This window comes from Nyctereutes procyonoides, unplaced genomic scaffold, assembly GCF_905146905.1.
Source record: "Nyctereutes procyonoides isolate TBG_1078 unplaced genomic scaffold, NYPRO_anot_genome, whole genome shotgun sequence".
NCBI lineage: Eukaryota > Metazoa > Chordata > Mammalia > Carnivora > Canidae > Nyctereutes > Nyctereutes procyonoides.
The window spans coordinates 46,068,364-46,087,288 of NW_026575044.1; the positions used below are offsets into that span (position 1 = coordinate 46,068,364).

At 38.7% G+C, this 18,925-nt stretch overlaps 1 protein-coding gene across 8 annotated transcripts in view; it reads left to right on the forward strand.

Moving 5' to 3' along the window:
* The first annotated feature begins 5,870 nt into the window (after positions 1-5,870).
* The window catches only part of ARHGAP28 (Rho GTPase activating protein 28), a 206,169-nt gene continuing 193,114 nt past the window's right edge, over positions 5,871-18,925 (forward strand). For all 8 annotated transcript variants that reach the window (XM_055324180.1, XM_055324181.1, XM_055324185.1 and 5 more), the window contains exon 1: positions 5,871-6,125. In XM_055324180.1, coding sequence (XP_055180155.1) covers positions 5,950-6,125 — 176 coding nt within the window. In that variant the 5' untranslated portion in view covers positions 5,871-5,949. The remainder of the gene's footprint in view (positions 6,126-18,925) is intronic.

Below are 18,925 nucleotides of genomic sequence, written 5' to 3' on the forward strand. Positions count from 1 at the left end.
CAAGAGGCACTTTTCTTTTGTCCATGTTGAGGTTTTGCATAAATGTTCTGTTTTCTTGTCTCTCCTGGTAGGATTGAAGATGTTGGACTATTACCATATTTCGTATTACGTACTATAGTGTCACTGACACTCAAGGGCCAGAGTTTGTGAGGCTTTTCCAGGTGAGTCATTATGTGAGTTGAGTCTGACTCTTCTTTTAGTAAAGATTATGAAATGTCTTTGGAATTCGTAAGATCAAGTTGTTTACTCTTGAGTATTGAACTCAGCGATGCTGAGGTAGAGGACAGGTGACAAGGATAGTAAAAAAGAGAAGGGAACCAACATTTCTTGAGCATTTATGATTGCTTAGCACTATGTTTGATGTTTTAAAGATGCTTCCTCATTTTATCTTCCCATCAACTGTCAGAGAAGATTCTCCAATCAATTTCAATTAGGAAATAGAAATATAGGGAAATTAAGGTAATACAAACAGTAAGTAGCAAATTCATAATTTAATATTAACTCTGTCCCTTTTTGGTCTACCACTCTGCCTACTTGGTTTCATTGGAAAGTGAAGAGTCTTTGTGCACCTGGAGTTCACATATGATAGTATTCTCAAATTTCTTATATATGTGTATTAACTGACAAATTTACAAGGCAGTACAAAATACTGAATTAACCTTCAACACATTCTGAGGGCAGTTAATGAACTGTTCTTATGCGTAAAGAAATTATGAACTACCTTACTATTGTACATGGAAAATACATGTAATTCTCTCTTCATTTATTACTGTTTTCATTGTTATTATTATATGCTAGTGATAGCTATCCTCCAAAATCCTAAATAGGTTTGTGGAAAGCTGCCACACACAAAAATAAATCTGATGACCCATTTTATTCCCATATAAAGGATGTATTTTGAATCTCAGCAAATCTTTTATGAAAGAGAAATATAGGGGCACCTGGGTGGCTCAGTTGGTTAAGGGTCCAACTCTTGATTTCAGCTCAGGTCTGGATCTCAGGGACATGAGATCAGAGCCCCGTGTTGGGCTCTGCACTCAGCAGAGAGTCTGCTTGAAATCCTCTCTCCCTCTACCCCTCGCCCTGCTTGCATTCACACACATTCTTTCATGGCATCTTTCTCTCAAATAAGTCTTGAGAGAGAGAGAGAGAAGTATGATACCTGAGAGTTTGGATGCAGGAAGCCAGACTTCTGGGTTTGAATGCCAGCTTTGCCATTTCTTAGCTAGGGTGACCTTGGACAAGTTAATGCAGTCCGTTTCTTCAACTGTAAAATGAAGATGCTAACAGTAATACTTCAAAAAGCTACTGTGAGCATTTCATGAATTGAGGTTCTGATACCTAGAATAGAACCAGGCCCATGTTAAGTACTCAATAAATACAGGCTATTTTGCTTCATCTATGTGTGAAGAAACAGGTCTGCAATTCAGTGGTTTGCTTGGGTCCTGTGTTCTGTTGGCAGGGTTGGTGCTGACACCCAGGTGTCCTGTTCTTGGTCCAGTGCTGGGTGCTGCAGTGGCATACATAACAGTATGCAAGGAAAGTAGAATTTTCTCTTAACCATTATTCCAAATGCCAGTGCTATTTCTGTGCTCCAAATGTCCGCTGTCCACTCTAGGAGCCGTTTATCAACCCAATTCCCAGATGGAGAAACTTTTCCCAGCGTCCCTGGTTACCCTGCTGCTGAGCCAGCTGTCACAGTCTTGTGCTGTGAACCCCTAGCCCAGTGGTTCCCAGAATGCCAAAAATGTTAACAGACTCTACCAGGTCCACAATCCCATATCTATAATTCCCAAATCCCCAAAGCTCTCTAATCTGAAAGCTTTTTCATGAATCATATGACTATAAAACTTGTTCAGATCTGAACTTATCTAGTGATAAATCACCTGAGCTGACAGGAGGCTATTTATCGTTTGTATTTATCCCTCCTGGTATGTGTATTTGTATAGTTCACTACAGACACACTAATGTTTTTGCTTATGGGATACTGCCCCAGATATCAGTGGGGACATCTATCAGTCAGGGTCTTGGCAGGAAGAGATGGGGGCACTCAGCACAAGTGAATGAGGAGAGTTTAATAAAGAGATTGTCTGGAAGACTGTGGGTGGATGGAGGACCAACAAGAATGGTACAGGAGGGACAAAGGGGGGGATTAGTTGGTGCACCAAGAGCTGTGAGTACCCCTGGGTTTGAAGCGCTAGGTAGAGGTAGCATTATTAGAATCTGGAGAGAGCAGCATGGGAGGGGGCTGCTGACAGGAGCTAAAGCCTTAGGTGGAAGGAGCCAGCTGGCAGCAAATCAAAAGAGAAATCTGAGAAATATATACCCAAGCTGGCTTTTCCCCTTTCCTATAGATGTCCTGCTGGTACCTTTCTTTGGTGGCACCCTACCTGAAACCAGAGGCAAGAGGGCTCAGAGATATAGACTAGAAGGTGAGCCACTGGGGCCCCACACAGAGTAGTGAAGGTGGCAAGGGGATCTGGAGGGCAAGAGAAAAATGTCCTGCACAGCGTATTCTTTAATACCCAGTATGTGCACTCTACCATCCCTCTGAAACCAAAAAACTCAAGAATGGTTAGAGTTATATTTTATTAAGTCAACAGCATATGCCTACATTAAAAAATATTACTACATACATGTGAAACTTTTTTCTTTAGTTTGCAGTTATCATTTACAGTGCCATACAGACTTATGAATCATTTATAATAATTCATTGGCTACCCTGAAAGATTAGAACTACTGCACTTAAGAGTACTATCCCTTTCATTCATTGATTCATATGTTCATTGATTTTACAAATGTTCTTTGTTGCTTGCCTACTCTGCAAAAACACTGGGCTCTGTAGTATAAAGACAAAAATACGACACTAGCCCTTCTAGTAGCTTGCAATGTAGTAAAGGGCACTAATTTGTTGGAAAATAATAATACAATCCTGGGTTAGCAGATAGTTTCATCTCAAAGCTACTGTAGGAGGAAGAGGCTGTTTTGAGAAGGGTTTCTTGACCACATGTGGGCTCAGTGGAAAAAAACACTGTGATCTAATAGCTGTGTGTGCAGTGGACACAGTGTGTACAGTTTTGGCTGACTGTGCTTTGACTGGGTGACCAAGTGAGATAGTTCTTATAATAGAAGCAAGGGGGGAGGCTTTGAATTAGAAACAACCTGAGAAGGCTTCATGGGGGAGAGGTAGAAGGTTTTTAAGGATTTCTAGACAGGAAAATGACAGGAGCAAAGGCAAAATAAGAGAGGGCAGGACTGGCTGGTATGAGAGGGTCACAGGGTCTCAGGAGTAAAAAAAGTAATAGGTGGTCAAAGTAGATTAGAGCACCTATCCTAGAAGTTTGGACTTTATTTTATAGCAAGTGGATTACAACAGGGGTTTTGAGAAGGGGAGGAACTATGTTTTAGGAGAATCATTCTACCAGCACTTTGAAGAGGGGAAGGATTTAAGAGGAAGGTGTTTGAAAGTCATCTTTGTCAAAGAAGGATGGCCACCACCTAGGCAAGGAATGGTGACATGAGAACAAAAACCCAGCATTGGGAATAGGAGGAATGGTTGGAAGCCATAGTGACTCCAGGGCCTCTAAAATATGAATGTACAAGAGAGAGGGCTGGGCTGCTGAAGCTGGCATTAGGGAGCACCACCGTAGTTTTGGACATCTTGAGGCAGAGTTATGGCTAAAAATATTCACAAGGAAATATCCTGCAAGTATTTCAAATTCTGAATCTGTAGTTCAGAGAAAAAAAAATGTTAAGGAGACAAATTCCATGCCCAGAAAAAGTTTCACTACTGTAATTCCTTATGGTAATTCCAAAATGCAAAAAGCTATAAAAATTACATGTTTAAAAAAGTTTAGTAGCAAAACTGATTTGATGACAAACCTGATCTGAATAAATGTGAGATTATTAATAGGCTTTGTTTATTCCATTTACAGTCAATTCTTTCTACTTAGGAAATAATAAGTTTGAATAAGGGTACTGTCCCAAATTACTGGAAGGAGAATATTTTGTATTAAATGGTGCCTGTACCAAATTACCTTTTAAAAATTTTAAATTTTTATTTATTTATGATAGTCACACAGAGAGAGAGAGGCAGAGAACACAGGCAGAGGGAGAAGCAGGCTCCATGCACCGGGAGACCGACGTGGGATTCGATCCCAGGTCTCCAGGATCGCGCCCTGGGCCAAAGGCAGGCACCAAATCACTGCACCACCCAGGGATCCCCCTTTTAAAAATAAAAAAAAAAAAGATATTTAAATTCTGAAACTTGTCTGGCCTCAAAGTTTTATTTATTTATTTTAAAAGATTTTATTTTAGAGAGAGAGCATGAGTGGGAAAGGCAGAGAGAATCTCAAGCAAACCCTCTGCTGAGTGCAAAGCCCAGCATTGGGCTCAGTCCCATGACCCCCAAGATCAGGACTGATATATTTTGAAGAAGGAAGCATTCTTTGTATATGCCTTTTTCATGCGCTGATGTTTGATAAATTTTTAATTCACAAAATTGGGATGCAAATACTACCTACCTCATAGAGTTGTTTAAAGAGCTAAAGAACAGGAGCCAACGCATAAAGGGTATTTTAGTAAATGTTAGTCATTCTAACCCCTTTAATCAACAAAATATTTTCTAAGAAGCATTTTGGTTTTTTGTTTTGTTTTGTTTTGTTTTTGTTTGTTTTTTGTTTTTTTGCTTGTCCAACCTTTGAAAACAAATGTCTCTCTTCTTGATAATGTGAAGAAAGTAGCAGAGAGGACCAACATTTCTGGAGAACCTAGCATGTATGCTTTTACCCCATGAGAAGAATACTGTTTTTCCCATTTCACAGGTACAGAAACAGATTATGAGAAATTATATACCTAGCATGACCTAGTATAGTAAGTACTCGGGTAAGGGGTAAACTAACTTCTCTTTTCCCTTCCTTCTAGCTCCCAGGGGAGTGTGAGAGACAACAGGTAAAACACTCTGTCTGGGTGTGAAAGATGAAGTCACTCTAGCATCTTCTGGTTCCCTTTTTAAATGGTTAAAAGAATGTTGTCTTTCCATTTGTGCTGTTAGTTTTATATACGTAAAGACATATTTCAGACCCCAAATGATTGAAAATCATTTCTGATTAATACCTGCCTCCCTGCCACACATTTCTCTAAATAAAGACTTCTGGACAAAATATGCATTTGGCCCAGAATAATCAAGTCCAATTTTCAGACAAATTGAAAGCAGTATCTTAATTTGATAAGGATTAGTAGGAGGAAAGGGATGTCAGGTGTGGTAAGAGGCTGGTTGCTGCGGTGGCATTGAGGGTGAGGGAGGGAGGTTTTCTGCTTGCTGGGTGAGTTACCTGCCCAAAAGGAAATCAAGTTTATTGTAATTTGACCAAGTACACAGCAACATAATCTGGTTCTTCAATTTTTGATGTGGATGCTTTAAATGAGAGGGTGTCACATTTTCTTCCTTTCCCCAGACCACACATTGTAGACCTGGCCCCTCTCCTCAGCCCAGGCTCCCAAGGCAAGATTTCTTTCTTTCGGTGTCTTGCTGCCAGGCAGGAAATGTTACTAGCTGTGGGATAAGCCTCCCCCATTTGGGTGTGTATGTGTGTGTGGGGGGTTGGGGGAGAGATGAGAAAAGGAAAAGAAAAAGAAAAACAAAGGAAGAAGAATTCCTAGAGCAGCTAGCCTGAACCCCGAAGGATCACAGCGGGTTTCCAGTTTCCTAGAAACAGGGATACCCCCCATCCCCCTGCCCCCGACTCTTGTGCCCCCCCCACAAGCCGCGTACTCCCCGCCCCCACCCCCAGCGGGGCTTGTGGGCGTGTCTTTAAGTCCCTGCTTATAGGGCTGCCCCGCGGGCGGGGCTGGCTTCCCCGGGCGCCCCTGACAGCCGCGGGAGCGAGCCCCTAGGAGCTGGACGGGCCATACCGCCCCGCTGGTGCCCGGGTCCCGGTGCGCTGGTCCATGCTGGTCCCTGCCTTTGTTCTCGGGCCGGAGCGGGGACATGCGCGGCTGAGGATGGAAGTGGAGGACTCGGGCGGCGTGGTGCTGACCGCCTACCACTCGTACGCTCGCTCCCAGCCGTCCAGCTCCGAGCCACGCTGCGCGCCCAGGGCCACCGCCAGCCACCCGGGCAGCAGGTACCCAGAGCCGCTCCATAGGGAGCAGAGGTTTCCCGAGCTTCGGCTTTATCTCGCAGCTGTGTTTTCTGCCAGGGCCTAAGAGCACCATCACTTGTTGTTTCAAGTTTTGTTGGACTGGATGAGTGAGCCTGCTGTTCTTTGTATTGTCCTTGATTGCAAGTCTCAGCTGGTAGTGGCTAAAGTCCTTGGCTAGCGGAGGTTAGCAGTGGAGTCCTGTTCTTGATATAACTTGATGGTAAAGAGGCATATGCCTCATTTCTGCCAAATTCACCTATTGACATATTTGGAGAATTTTTAAAAAAATGGAAATGAGACAAGCAGAAAAAGAAAAAAAATAAAATACATTATCCTAAATCCTCGAATATTAATGAGGGTTTCTTTAGTAACTGCATGCCATCATATAGCTGGAGAGATTCTCTAAAAGTAAATCTGAGTAGACTTTTAAAAACAATTTTATTTCTAGATTTTAAAAACTGTTCAACTATATAAATACATTGGTATCGTTACTTTATTATTGCTTATGTTTACTCAATGCTGTAAATGCTATTATAATTTATTTCTTTTGGGTCAACAAAGGTCTATAACCATTTCATTATGTGTATATTTAGATTTAATATAGCAAGGATTTATGTTAAATTACTCTATTAATGTTCATCTGTTTGATGCAAGATCAAGGCCAATGTGACTTCCATTAACTAAACAAAAATGTTAGAGTCTTAGGAAATTTCCCTGCTCAGACAATAATAAGTGAGATAGTTTGATCTGACTCAGAGTTTGGGGAAGTTTTGCTTGTTTAAATGTGGCTATTTATCTACTATGGATCCACTGATGAATGTGTTTTTTTTTTTTTTTCCAAATGGGAAGTTTGAGTGTTGATTTACTTTTTTGCATCAAGTTTATTTTTGTTTACTTTTTCTCTTTTTCTCTTTAGTTATGTGATAATGATTACTTCTCTCTCCTAATTGATTTGTGAGCCTTTCAACAGATTGTGATTTTATTTCAAGGAATATCCTTTTGGCTTGTATCCATGGGAAGAATAAACTACATTGGCATGGGATCTATGTTAGGCTCAGCTAACAAAGACAATATTGTTTCTTCCAAAAGAGCAGGTTGAGTGAAATTATTTTTATGTAAAGACAGTGAGAAAGTAACATTTTTCTTCCAGCCTTAGGATTGATCACATTGTCTTAACGGCTACTTGAAGATATAAACTTGAATTTGTCTTCAGGGTGTTTTCTTTTCTAAACATAATCCTTGATTATAATTACTCAGATTATGAGTAACTAAATAGATATAAGTGAGTTCATGAGAAGCAGGGATCTGGTTTGTGCATTTTTAGATGGTCCTAGTATAACTATCCTGTCACTAACTCCCAGCAGCTGTCTAAGAGTAATAGCTAGATTGTGCCATTTGGGCCTTCCAAAACTATATCCGTTTCCAAAGCAAACTGGAGAAGTTCCATTAACTAAACATGTGGTCTTGTGGAATGATAATGCATGAGAGCAGAAGAGTTGTGTGCCATTGTTAGTGTTTTATCATATGGTTGCCAGTGAGATTTGTGTTGCTCCAAGTTTGCATTTTTGGTGACTGCGTGCATCCTTTCTATAGGAACCTTTGTACCACTCTCAACTCTCTGATGCAGGAGATAATTGACCCTGTCCCCTGCAACTAAATCTTGAGAGAATAGCTTAATTCCTTGGTTCCCAGTAACAACAATCAAAAAGAAGTTCCTGTATTTAGAAGGAGCCGGAGGACACCATCAATCATGAGTCTGATAACAGAAATAATCAGGACCCAGTTATTAACCTTTGACTCACTAACTACTGATCAATACTTCCTTTCAAGCCAAGGAGCAAGATCGTATTGTTCTACTTATGAAGAAAGCACTCTCTCTTTCAAGAATACCATTTCCTTTAAATTGCTTACATATGTGCAACATATTTGTGGAGGAGTGACCAGTATGGCACTAGGAAGCATGGACTATTGTATCATCATTCTTGAGCTCTGAGTTAGCAAAGTTTCGATTCAAAGCAAACCGTCTCCTTATTTTCCAAGCCTCCACTCCATCTGACTTTATGTGCTTTTGGTTTTTTGGGCTGATTTTTCCCGCTAAAGTATAATCTCAGTCTCTATCTCTTCCTTCATTATTCTGTTTTGTTCACTGTTCTAATTCCAAGTGCCTAGAGCAGTGTCTGGCACATTTTGGTAGCTCAGTAAATACCTAATGAATAAATGAATAAATTCCTACCAAGGTTATAAAATGGCCAAGATAAGTTGGCAGGATTTTAAACAGCTGAAGTCAATCTCTTTGTACTTACATTTGCCAGCCACACATTAGGCATTAGGAGCACAAAGATAAATAAAGTCCCTGCCTTGAGAATGTGGCCCTTTACCTTTCAGACCAATAGGATTTTTAGAAAAAGCTTGGAATAAGTGGGAACATTTTGAAACACGAGGCTTCAGATATCAATCTGGACTGCCAGCTTCTCATTTAAAGAAATAATAATAAAGGAATAAAGAATCCAGCAACTCGGGCCTCTGCTCTGTCTGCCAGCACTGGCTAAAGCTGAGTAATGGCTGCTCCGTTACATGCCTCCCCCGATAACTCTTCAACACTGAAGCTGGGTGGCCATTGTAGTTTCTTTAGGGACTGCTTGTTTTATTTTATTAGAATAAGTAGCCAGTATGGAGTATACTTGCCAGTTACTCAGGCTTGGGGTCAGGCTCCCAGACCCCATTCATCACATGTACCATTTATTACCATGTGGTCTTGGGCAACCTGCTTCAGCTGCTTAAGAGTACCAGCGAAGCATCCAGTAATTGTTAGATGTGTTATTACGGTTACCATTTTTTAATCCCAGTTGTTGATGTAAAGAGGAGGGTAAAACATTTTTGGTACCTATCCCCAAAGTGTATTCATGGAGGAAAAAGACTTGAGTACTAAGTATTGGTTGGAGGAGGGAAAAGTCCTTCTTTATTTCACAATCTGTCTTTATATTCTGTTTATAAAGGATAAAAGAGAATGAAGGATTGTAAATTTTCAGTTCTGTTAAGTGATTGGGACTGTCTTTACAATCATGTGATTTTTAAAGAGGCTTAGCTTCTAGACCCAAAATCCAGAGTGGAAAATATTGACATACATATGAAATAATTTCACTTAACAAAATGAAAGGTAGCTGAAGATAAAGCTGGGTGTCTTGTTTTTCAAAGATTTTCTAAGCTGTATATAAGAAATATATATAATATTCTTTGGTGAGTATATAGTATAAAATGACCATGAGTATTTCTGGTGTTTATTTCATTATATTATAAACTTCCTAGGAGAGAACAAATATAGAAGAAGAAGAGAACCAGGGGCAGCCCGGGTGGCTCAGGGTTTAGCGCCGCCTTCAGCCTATGGCCTGATCCTGGGGACCCGGGATTGAGTCCTGCATCGGGCTCCTTGCATGGAGCCTGCTTCTCCCTCTGCCTGTGTCTCTGCCTCTCTCTCTTTCTCTGTCTCTCATGAGTAAATAAATAAAATCTTTAAAAAAAAAAAAAGAAGAGAACCAGCTCTTCCTCAAAAACAAATAAAGGAGCTAACCAAGGTTATCCTAGGAATTCTAATTTTACAGAAATGTTAAAATCTTTATTTTGTAGCATAACTGTTCATAGTAATATGAATGATTTGATTAAAATAGAATTAATGATAATTAGAAAATAAATATTTTGTGGAAAAAATAAATTTAGCAACCCTTAGTGCCATATTAACATCTTCCTGGATGGAAATTAATTAAAAACACATTTATTTCAAGATGCCAACTCTCATTCAATTAAGTACTTATAAGGTCTTTGTGAGCTTCTGGACATATACACGGGTACGTTAAAATATGGGGCGGATACTTTTGAAATGCTTTTTCTAGAGGATTCAGAAATAGTAATGGATATAGAATTCTTACGAGAGGATAAGATATTTATGGGTCATTTTTAATGTTATGGTTAAAACCATAGTTGGTGTCTCTGGTTTCTTTTTACAGTGGGGCCCCTGCTGAGCGTAGGTGCCTCTGTATGTGAAGCTGTTGGAAAACATCTGGCACATTTCCTTTGATCATGTCATTTGGCTAAACATTTGGCCAGTTGCTCTGTCCATTTTTAACCTGCTCAGTTATCCCCGATCATTAATCCTTAATGTATCCACAAAAATTCAGGGAACTTAGGGTGTTGTAGATTCATATTCATGAGGATACAAATAATATTTTTTTACTTGTTTATTTTGCAATAATATTAGACTTCTGGAAAATTTGCAGAAGTAGTTCAGAGTACTTCATGTAACCTTCACCCAGTTTCCCCTAATGTCAACATTGTGCATAACCCTAGTTCCATGATTAGAACTGAAAAATTAGCACTGATGTAGTACACTTAACTATATAGGCTTTATAACCTGATTTCATCAGCTTTTCTGCCAGCATTAGAATTCTTCTGTTGTAGAATTGAATTTGGGATACCACATTGAATTTAGTTTTGCCTTCCAAACCTCCAGTCTCTGACAGTCTGTCCTTATCTCTTATGGCACTTTTGGAGTATTGATTGCTTGTTTTGTAGGAAGTTCTTTAATTTGGATTGGTGCGATAATTTTCTTTCTTTCTTTCTTTTCTTTCTTTCTTTCTTTCTTTCTTTCTTTCTTTCTTTCTTTCTTTCTTTCTTTCTTTTCTTTTTTCTTTTCTTTCTTTCTCTTTCTTTTCTCTCTCTCTCTTTCATTCATTCTTTCTTTTCTTTCTTTCTTTCTTTCTTTCTTTCTTTCTTTCTTTCTTTCTTTCTTTCTTTCTTTTCTTCTTTCTTATTATTCATGAGAGACACACAGAGAGAGGCAGAGACACAGGCAGAGGGAGAAACAGGCTCCCTGTGGGGAGTGCAATGTGGGGGGACTTGATCCTAGGACACCGGGATCACGCCCTGGGCCAAAGGCAGATGCTCAGCCACTGAGCCACCCAGCTGCCCTGTGGTGTGTTATTTTCTCATAATTAGATAGAAATTATGCATTCTGGGTAAGACTTCCACAGAATAATGTTGGGCCCTTCTCAAGTGCATCATATTAGGGGGTACATGATGGCAGTCTATCTACTAATGTCGACGTTGGCTCTCATCACCCGGTTAAAATGGTGCCTGCTGGGTTTCTGTACTGGTAAACTATATTTTTCTCTATGTAATTAATAAGTACCTTAGGGGAGATGTTTTGTGATTATGAAATATCTCCTGTTTTTTTTCTCAAACTCCCCTCTACCGATTTTTTTCTCAATTCTGTACTGATGTATTTTCCATTCTATAAAATCCACATTCAGTATTCTTTCTGTATTGTTTTTATCTCTTTCGGCTTTAAAAAAATCAACCAAATATAATAAATAGTTCAGCTTTATCTGGTCTGAGTTCATGAAACTTATTTCCTAATTTTCAGAGTTTCATGATCTTTTCAGGAGCAAAATTTTGTGATAGTCTTCCGTGGAAAATAATCAGAAGGCTTCGAAATTAAATTCTATGTTAAGAGAGGATAGTTGTTAAATCCCTCTTGAAATTACTGAGGCTGGGATGCCTGGGTGGCTCAGCAATTGAGCGTCTGCCTTCAGCCCAGGGTGTGATCCCAGGATCTGAGATTGAGTCCCACATCAGGCTCCTTGCAGGGAACCTGCTTCTCCCTCTGCCTCTGTCTCTGCTTCTCTCTCTCTCTGTGTCTCTCATGATTAAATAAATAAAATCTTAAAAAAAAAAAAAAAAAACAAAAAACTGAGGCTGTTTTCTTAGAACCATGTTAATACGTAATGGAAACATTTTTCTCTTACCAGTGTTCCTGAGATGTTACTTGAACCTATGCAGATGTTTCATACCTAAAATAAATATTTAATTTACATATAATTAAAATTTCTTCTTATTTGGTCCTCAAACCAAACTATTTGGTTTCTGAAGTAATTCCTATTCTCTGTTTTCTCAGTCTGTAGTCTCTACGTATCAGTTCCAGCAAAGAATAAAAGTAAAATGTTATGAAGTAGAGCAAAGGAAGGGAATAAAATATTCTCAGAAGAAAATTTTGGAAATAAAGTTTATCCATTTAATGGCTAGATTTTGTTTTAAGCTTCTTTGGATAAAAATACAAGGTTAGGCATACCCTTAACCAGGACAGAAATGCACCTTTAAAAAACAAAGATTTTATTAATTTTCTCTAAAGAGAGAGAGCATATATGCACATGAGTAGGGGGAGGGGCAAAGAGAGAGGGGGAAGCAGACTCCCTGCCTAGTTGGGAGCCTGATGTAGGACCTGTTCACAGGACCCCGACACCATAACCTGAGCCGGAGGCTGAAACACCCAGGTGTCCCAGAAATGCACCTTTTCTTAATGACTGTCATCATTAAGACAGTATGATTTATAGTAAAGGCACCTATTGAGATGTGTAAGTTTGCTTGCCTTCATAGTAAATAGCCTACATTGGTATATTGTTCTTTTTCTTATATAACTTAAATATTTATTGTTTTTTTTCCCCCTGATTTCCAAGCAGCCTTGAAAACCTTTAGCAGTACTATTGTTCTAATGTTGTTATTTTTAATGTGCTTTGTAATTTACTTTTCATTAGGTAATTGAGATTGTTAGAACTGTGTAAAGAAAATGCCATTCAACGGACTAAACTGTATACTCTAACACAAGATTTTGATAGCATTTATTTTAGTCTTTTGAGCGTTTATTGGTTTGCTTGTTTGCTTTCAGTTTCTTGCTGTGTTCTGGTTACTTGAGTTAGTAGTATAGTTTGTATTAGTTTGTATAATGTGTCATTCTTCATCACATGAAATTTCATGTTCTCATTTCTTTGTGATTACTAGAGGATGCATTTCAGAACCAAACAGTAATGTACCCAAAAGCTTCAAGTTGCTCTTTTCTAAAATGAGCACTAAAAAATTATTTCACTATATATTCATCTTAAGCATTTGGGGTTTATGACATATTCTTTTAGTATCAACTGTATATGTCACTCTTCAATAAATAAATATTATACATAAAACTGTCTGTTTGACAGGCATTAAGTGTTCAAGGGTAGAAGAACATACACTAAGTATCACTTAGAGAACAGCTGCTTTGTCTCATGTTACTCTTAAAAACTAAACCTATGCATTCCATTTCTGATCCCTTAGATTAATAGAAGATGACTACATACAGGCACACAGTACAAAGGACAGGAAACTAAAGACAAAGTAATATGTAGAATTTTTAAAATTATGAAGCACTTGAGACTTCTGTTTTAGTAATTCTGAGTTGTGGTGTCAATTATCTTAGATATAAGAGACAGGTCTTTAGATTTTTTTTTAAGATTTTATTTATTTATTCATGAGAGACACAGAGAGAGGCAAAGACATGGGCAGAGGGAGAAGCGAGCTCCCTGTGGGGAGCCTGATGTGGGACTGAACCGCTTAGCCACCCGGGTGTCCCCACAGGTTTTTAGATCCATGTTAAATTTTGCGATTAGCCACAAAGTTTACTTTTGTGTATCTATAATGTATATAGAGAAAAGAATCCCTTTGAGGTTTCCTGTTCAGCATTCTTTTATGAAAATCTATTTGGAAAACATTGGTCAATCCATTTGTTTTTATACAAAGGTCTATCAGCATATTTATAGTTTTAGATCTATAGAGATATCTCACAGGTGCTTAGAAAAGTCAAACATCCAAAAATGACATTACAACTAATAATGATCTTCTTTTTGATTTCTTGACAGTTTTCCCTATCCTCATTATCATATCTAAAAAAATCACACAAGTAACCAGTTAACATGTCTGTGGGTTGGAACCAAACCCATATTTGGAGATGAAGAGCCAAACAAGAGAGAATAAATGTAGTCAGAAAAGTAAGGACTAAGTTTCTTTCCTGAAAATTTCCTTGACAGTAGCAGCCAGAGGGTTTTTACTTGTCATAATCATTGTCCTATGATGTCATTTCTTTTTTTTTAAGATTTTATTTATTTATTCATAGAGACACAGAGAGAGAATGAGAAGCAGAGACACAGGCAGAGGGAGAAGCAGGCTACATGCAGAGAGCCTGACGCGGGACTCAATCCAGGGTCTCCAGGATCATGCCCTGGGCTGCAGGTGGCGCTAAACCGCCGCGCCACCAGGGCTGCCCTCCTTTTTTTTTTTTTTTTTTTTTTACAGGACTATTTTTATTGAGAACTTACTTAGCTTAACATATATTATCATTTAATCCTTAAAACAGTCCTGTGACATAGGAAGAAAGTAAGGCACAGAGAAGTAGCCCAAGGTCACACAGAGAGGTAATGATAGAGCCAGAAGTCCCACTGAGCCCTTCCAAAACTTGTGATTTTAACCTGTTGCTTAAATCTTGAAACATTATTTAATAAATTATGGAATTAGGGTCTTTCTGTCTCAATTTGGCTGTAGATTAATTGAAAGCAGGATTAGTTATTACTTATTTTACATCCCTTAGCAAACTAGCAACTTTCACATAGTAGATGTTACAAATATTCAGTTTGATTTAATTTTTCCTTTTGTAATCATTTTTATTCTGTTTCAGTGGAATAAGTATGCAGTGGGTTAAATATAAATGGATATAAATAGTTGAGAAATTTTGTTACCAGTTGAAGCAAGTGCAATATTAGGGATTTTTTCCCTTTAATTTATTAAAAAAATTTTTTTAAAAGATTTTATTTATTCATGAGAGAGACAGAGAGAGACAGAGACACAGGCAGAGGGAGAAGAAGGCTCCTCGCAGGGAGCCCGAAGCAGGACTCGATCCTTGGACCCAGGATCACGCCCCAAACCAAGGCAGATGCTCAACCACTGAGCCACCCAGGCATCCCTTGCCTTTAATTTAAAAGCTATGTCCTTGCCCTTCATGCAGTCTTAGGTAACAGTATTTTATTATTTTATTTTGTTTTAGATTTTTCATTTATTTATTTAGAGAGAGAGCATGAGCATGAATGGGGTGAGGGGCAGAGGAAGAAGCAGGCTCCCTGCTCTGATGTGGGTGGGGCTCGATTCAGAACCTGGGATCATGACTGGGATCATGACCCAAGCCGAAGACAGATGCTCCACCAACTGAGCCACCCAGCTGCCCCATTAGGTAACAGTATTTCAAAGTAGACAAAATGTGCTGAAGAAGTCATTTCAGTTTGACCAAGAAAGTGAGATCTAAGCAGTTAGTAACAGGAAATCTTCCTGTGCTTTTTTTGGGTCAAAAATTGGGAAGGACAACTGTTAATCCTTAAATTTGATGTTCTTAGTAACTAGCTCTTAGATTTTTTTAGTTTTATTAATAACTTTCTTTGACTACTTAGATTTCTGTGTTTTAAAGATATTTTTCACTTCGTTCCTTGCAGTGTGACTCACAACATAAAAATTCTTTTGTTTCTTCTCCCCACAGGCAAAGGGCCAATAAATTACTTTTTTAATTAAAAAAATTTTAAAAATTTAGTATAGTTAACAGGGTTGTATTATTTTCAGGTGTATAATATAGTGATCCAACACATCCATACATCACCCAGTGCTCATTATAACAAGTGCACTCCTTAGTCCCCATCACCTGTTTCACCCATCCTCCCACCCCCCTTATTCTGGTAATCATTTCTCTGGTTTGTTTATACTTCTTGGTTTGTCTCTTATTCTTTGCTTTGCTTGTTTCTTAAATCCCACATATGAGTAAAATGATTTAGTATTTTTCTTTCTCTGACTTATTTCACTTAGCACTATACTCTCTGGCTCCATCCATGTCACTGCAGATGGCAAAATTTCATCCTTTTCATGGTTGAATAATATTCCATTATTACTCTTCTTTATCCATTCATCTATCCATGAATACTTGGGCTGCTTCCATAATTTGGCTATTATAAATAATACTGCTAAAAACATAGGGGTGTATGCCTTCAAATCAGTGTTTTTGTATTTTTTGGGTAAATGCCCAGTAGTGCAATTATTAGATTGTAGGATAGTTGTATTTTGGGGGGTGAAGGGGCAGAGGGAGGAGGAGAGAGTATCCTAAGCAGGCTTCATGCTTAGCACTGAGTCCAGCGTGGAGCTTGATCTCACAACCCTGAGATCATGCATGACCTGAAATCAAGAGTTGGACACTAAATCCACTGAGCCATCCAGGTGCCCTGGTAGTTGTATTTTTAACCTTTTGAGGAACCTCCATGCTATTTTCCACAGTGGCTGCACCAGTTTGCATTCCTACCAACAGTACAGAAGACTTTTTTTTTCTCCACGTCTTTTCCAACACTTGTTTCTTATATTTTTTTTTATTTTAGCCATCCTGACAAGTATGAAGTAATATCTCATTGTGATTTTGATTTGTATTTCCCTGATTATGAGTGATGAGCATCTTTTCATGTATCTGTTGGCCATCTGGACGTCTTCTTTGGAGAAATGTCTGTCCATGTTTTCTGCACATTTTTAAATTGGATTATTTGTATTTTGGGTGACGAGTTGTGTAAGTTCTTTATATATTCTGGATACTAACCATGTATTGCATATATCATTTGCAGATATTTTCTCCCATTCTGTAGGTTGCCTTTTAGTTTTGTTGATTTTTTCCTTTACTGTGCAGAAGCTTTTTATTTTGATATAGTCCTAATAGTTTATTTTTGCTTCTATTTCTCTTGTCTCAGGAGACATATCTAGAAAAATGTTGGTACAGTCGATGTCAGAGAAATTACTACCTGTGTTCTCTTCTAGGATTTATATGGTTTCTTATCTCACATTTATATCTTTGATCCCTTTTGAGTTAATTTTGTGATTTTAAGTCAAGCAAGGGACCAATCCAGGTCCTGGACCATACTTTTGTGAAGATCAGTTTTGTTCTAAATCTTGCTCAAAAATTTAGATACTATAAGATAGGTTGTGGCAATCCAGACCCCTGAGCCATGCCTAGTCTATATAGCCCTTATCCCTTAATGATCTGGAAGCCATGGATAATGCTGACCAAAATTGGGCTGCAAGGATTTTTGTTTAGAAAATTAATCCAGGGTCCACTGTAGTCTAGGCTTGGGTCTTCTGGAGAGGTCAGAATTAGAATGGCCTCCAGGCTGTGTGCACTTGTGTTTATTTTGCAAGGTATTCATTTTGATAAACTTCAGATCTTTGGGCACTATGGAGATTGGACAGCCATTTTAGTTATATATAAACAGTGTGGTTTGGACTTCTCTGCTAACTGCTGTGTCTTTAGGAATCTCTTCTAACTAACTATTCTTAACCAGCCAGGGAGTTTAGAGTGTGTTACAAATAAAAATGAAGCATCATGAAAGACTACTCATGAGTAAGCCTGCAAGGGACAATCTCTTTGGTACAATAGGAAAGCAAAGTATGGAAAAGTGTCTTGTTGCAAGAATAATCAACTTTTAGAGCCAGACTCGGAATTCATTCTGCTTATCCCTGGTCACCCACTCAGGCCCACAGCATGGTCTGATGTGTTCTGGGAGCAGTCAGGCTGCTGGCAAGGAAATTATGGCAGAGAGGGAAAACTGGCTCTCTCACTGGGAGACATTATGGGTATAGAAGTGGAGAAAAGGTGGCAACAATTATGAGAATGGCATTTCCTTAACTTCCTTTCAAACACGATTACAGCTACCCTACGTTATCTCACTAAGGTAACGTGGAGAGTCTTGAAAACACACTTGTGGCTTTTCATTGGAATTTTAAAGAAAAACATTTGCTGACCTCAATAGAGTAAGCAATTAAATGGGAAAAGAGCTGACTGTAAGTTTCCGCAGATTTTGTTTTGAAAAACAGAGGATGCCTGGCCCCTGTGATTTTTAACATACCACAACTTAACTTCTCTCCCTCCTCATTTATAAAGCTCAGTGATTATAAGGTCGACTTGGCAACTGTTTTTGTAAAGTCTAAATTGTGCTTAGTTGCAGAAAGCTCCACTCCAGAGGACCCCCACTTTCTGGTTGCTGGCAGCATGTAATTGGAAAAAGCAGGCCATGCTCTGCCTATTTAAAGCTGTGTCATCCTTTGTGGGGCAGTGAGTCAACACCAGCTAAAACAACATGAGTCAGTCACTGCTTAGAAGAACCCCGAATGGAGCTGATTTCTATTATACCAATATTAAACAAACATGATCCTTAGACTCTAAAATAGTTCTTATTGTGGGAGATAAAAAAAAAATTAACACTGATTTTCTTTAGAGTCCATGGAATGATTTTTTAAAAAGTGTCTTAAGAAGGAACTCTTCAGTTAACCAAATTTTAATCTGGTTTATTCTCGCTTCTGTTTCTTTCATTCTCCATCTTCAGTATGTTCATACCCAATTCATGTCATTCTTTCTATTTTAATCTAGTTTCAGAGCTATTGAATTAAAATCCATAAAGTTACAGCTGTAATCTTGTGACTGTTTGCTTATTCTGTTCTAGTATCTCCTAGAGTGTAGGAGTGTAAAAGATTTTTTCAGGAGGACCATAACTAGGGGTAGAGAAATAATTTTGAAGGCTAATGGGTTCTGGAAGAAAAGCAATGGAGTTGGTATGATTCTATGATTAAATGCACACTGGGGACCAGGGGAATGGGGAGAAAATTACCCGAGTTTCTGTTTTGGAGTGTTTTATTAACTGACATTGAGAATTCTGGTGGAGGAGCAGATTGTGGATGGGGATATGAGTCTACCAAGTGAATCTTTGAGCTAAGTGTGTATGTCCAGCTGGTAGGTAGTTCTACAAGCTGGCAACTTGGGAGGGAGATCAAGGCTGAAAATTAATGGGAGACTTTCACATGCAGGAGAGCGTTAAAACTTGGACTGCATGTGATCTGGAAGGAGAGAATATAGAGTGTTT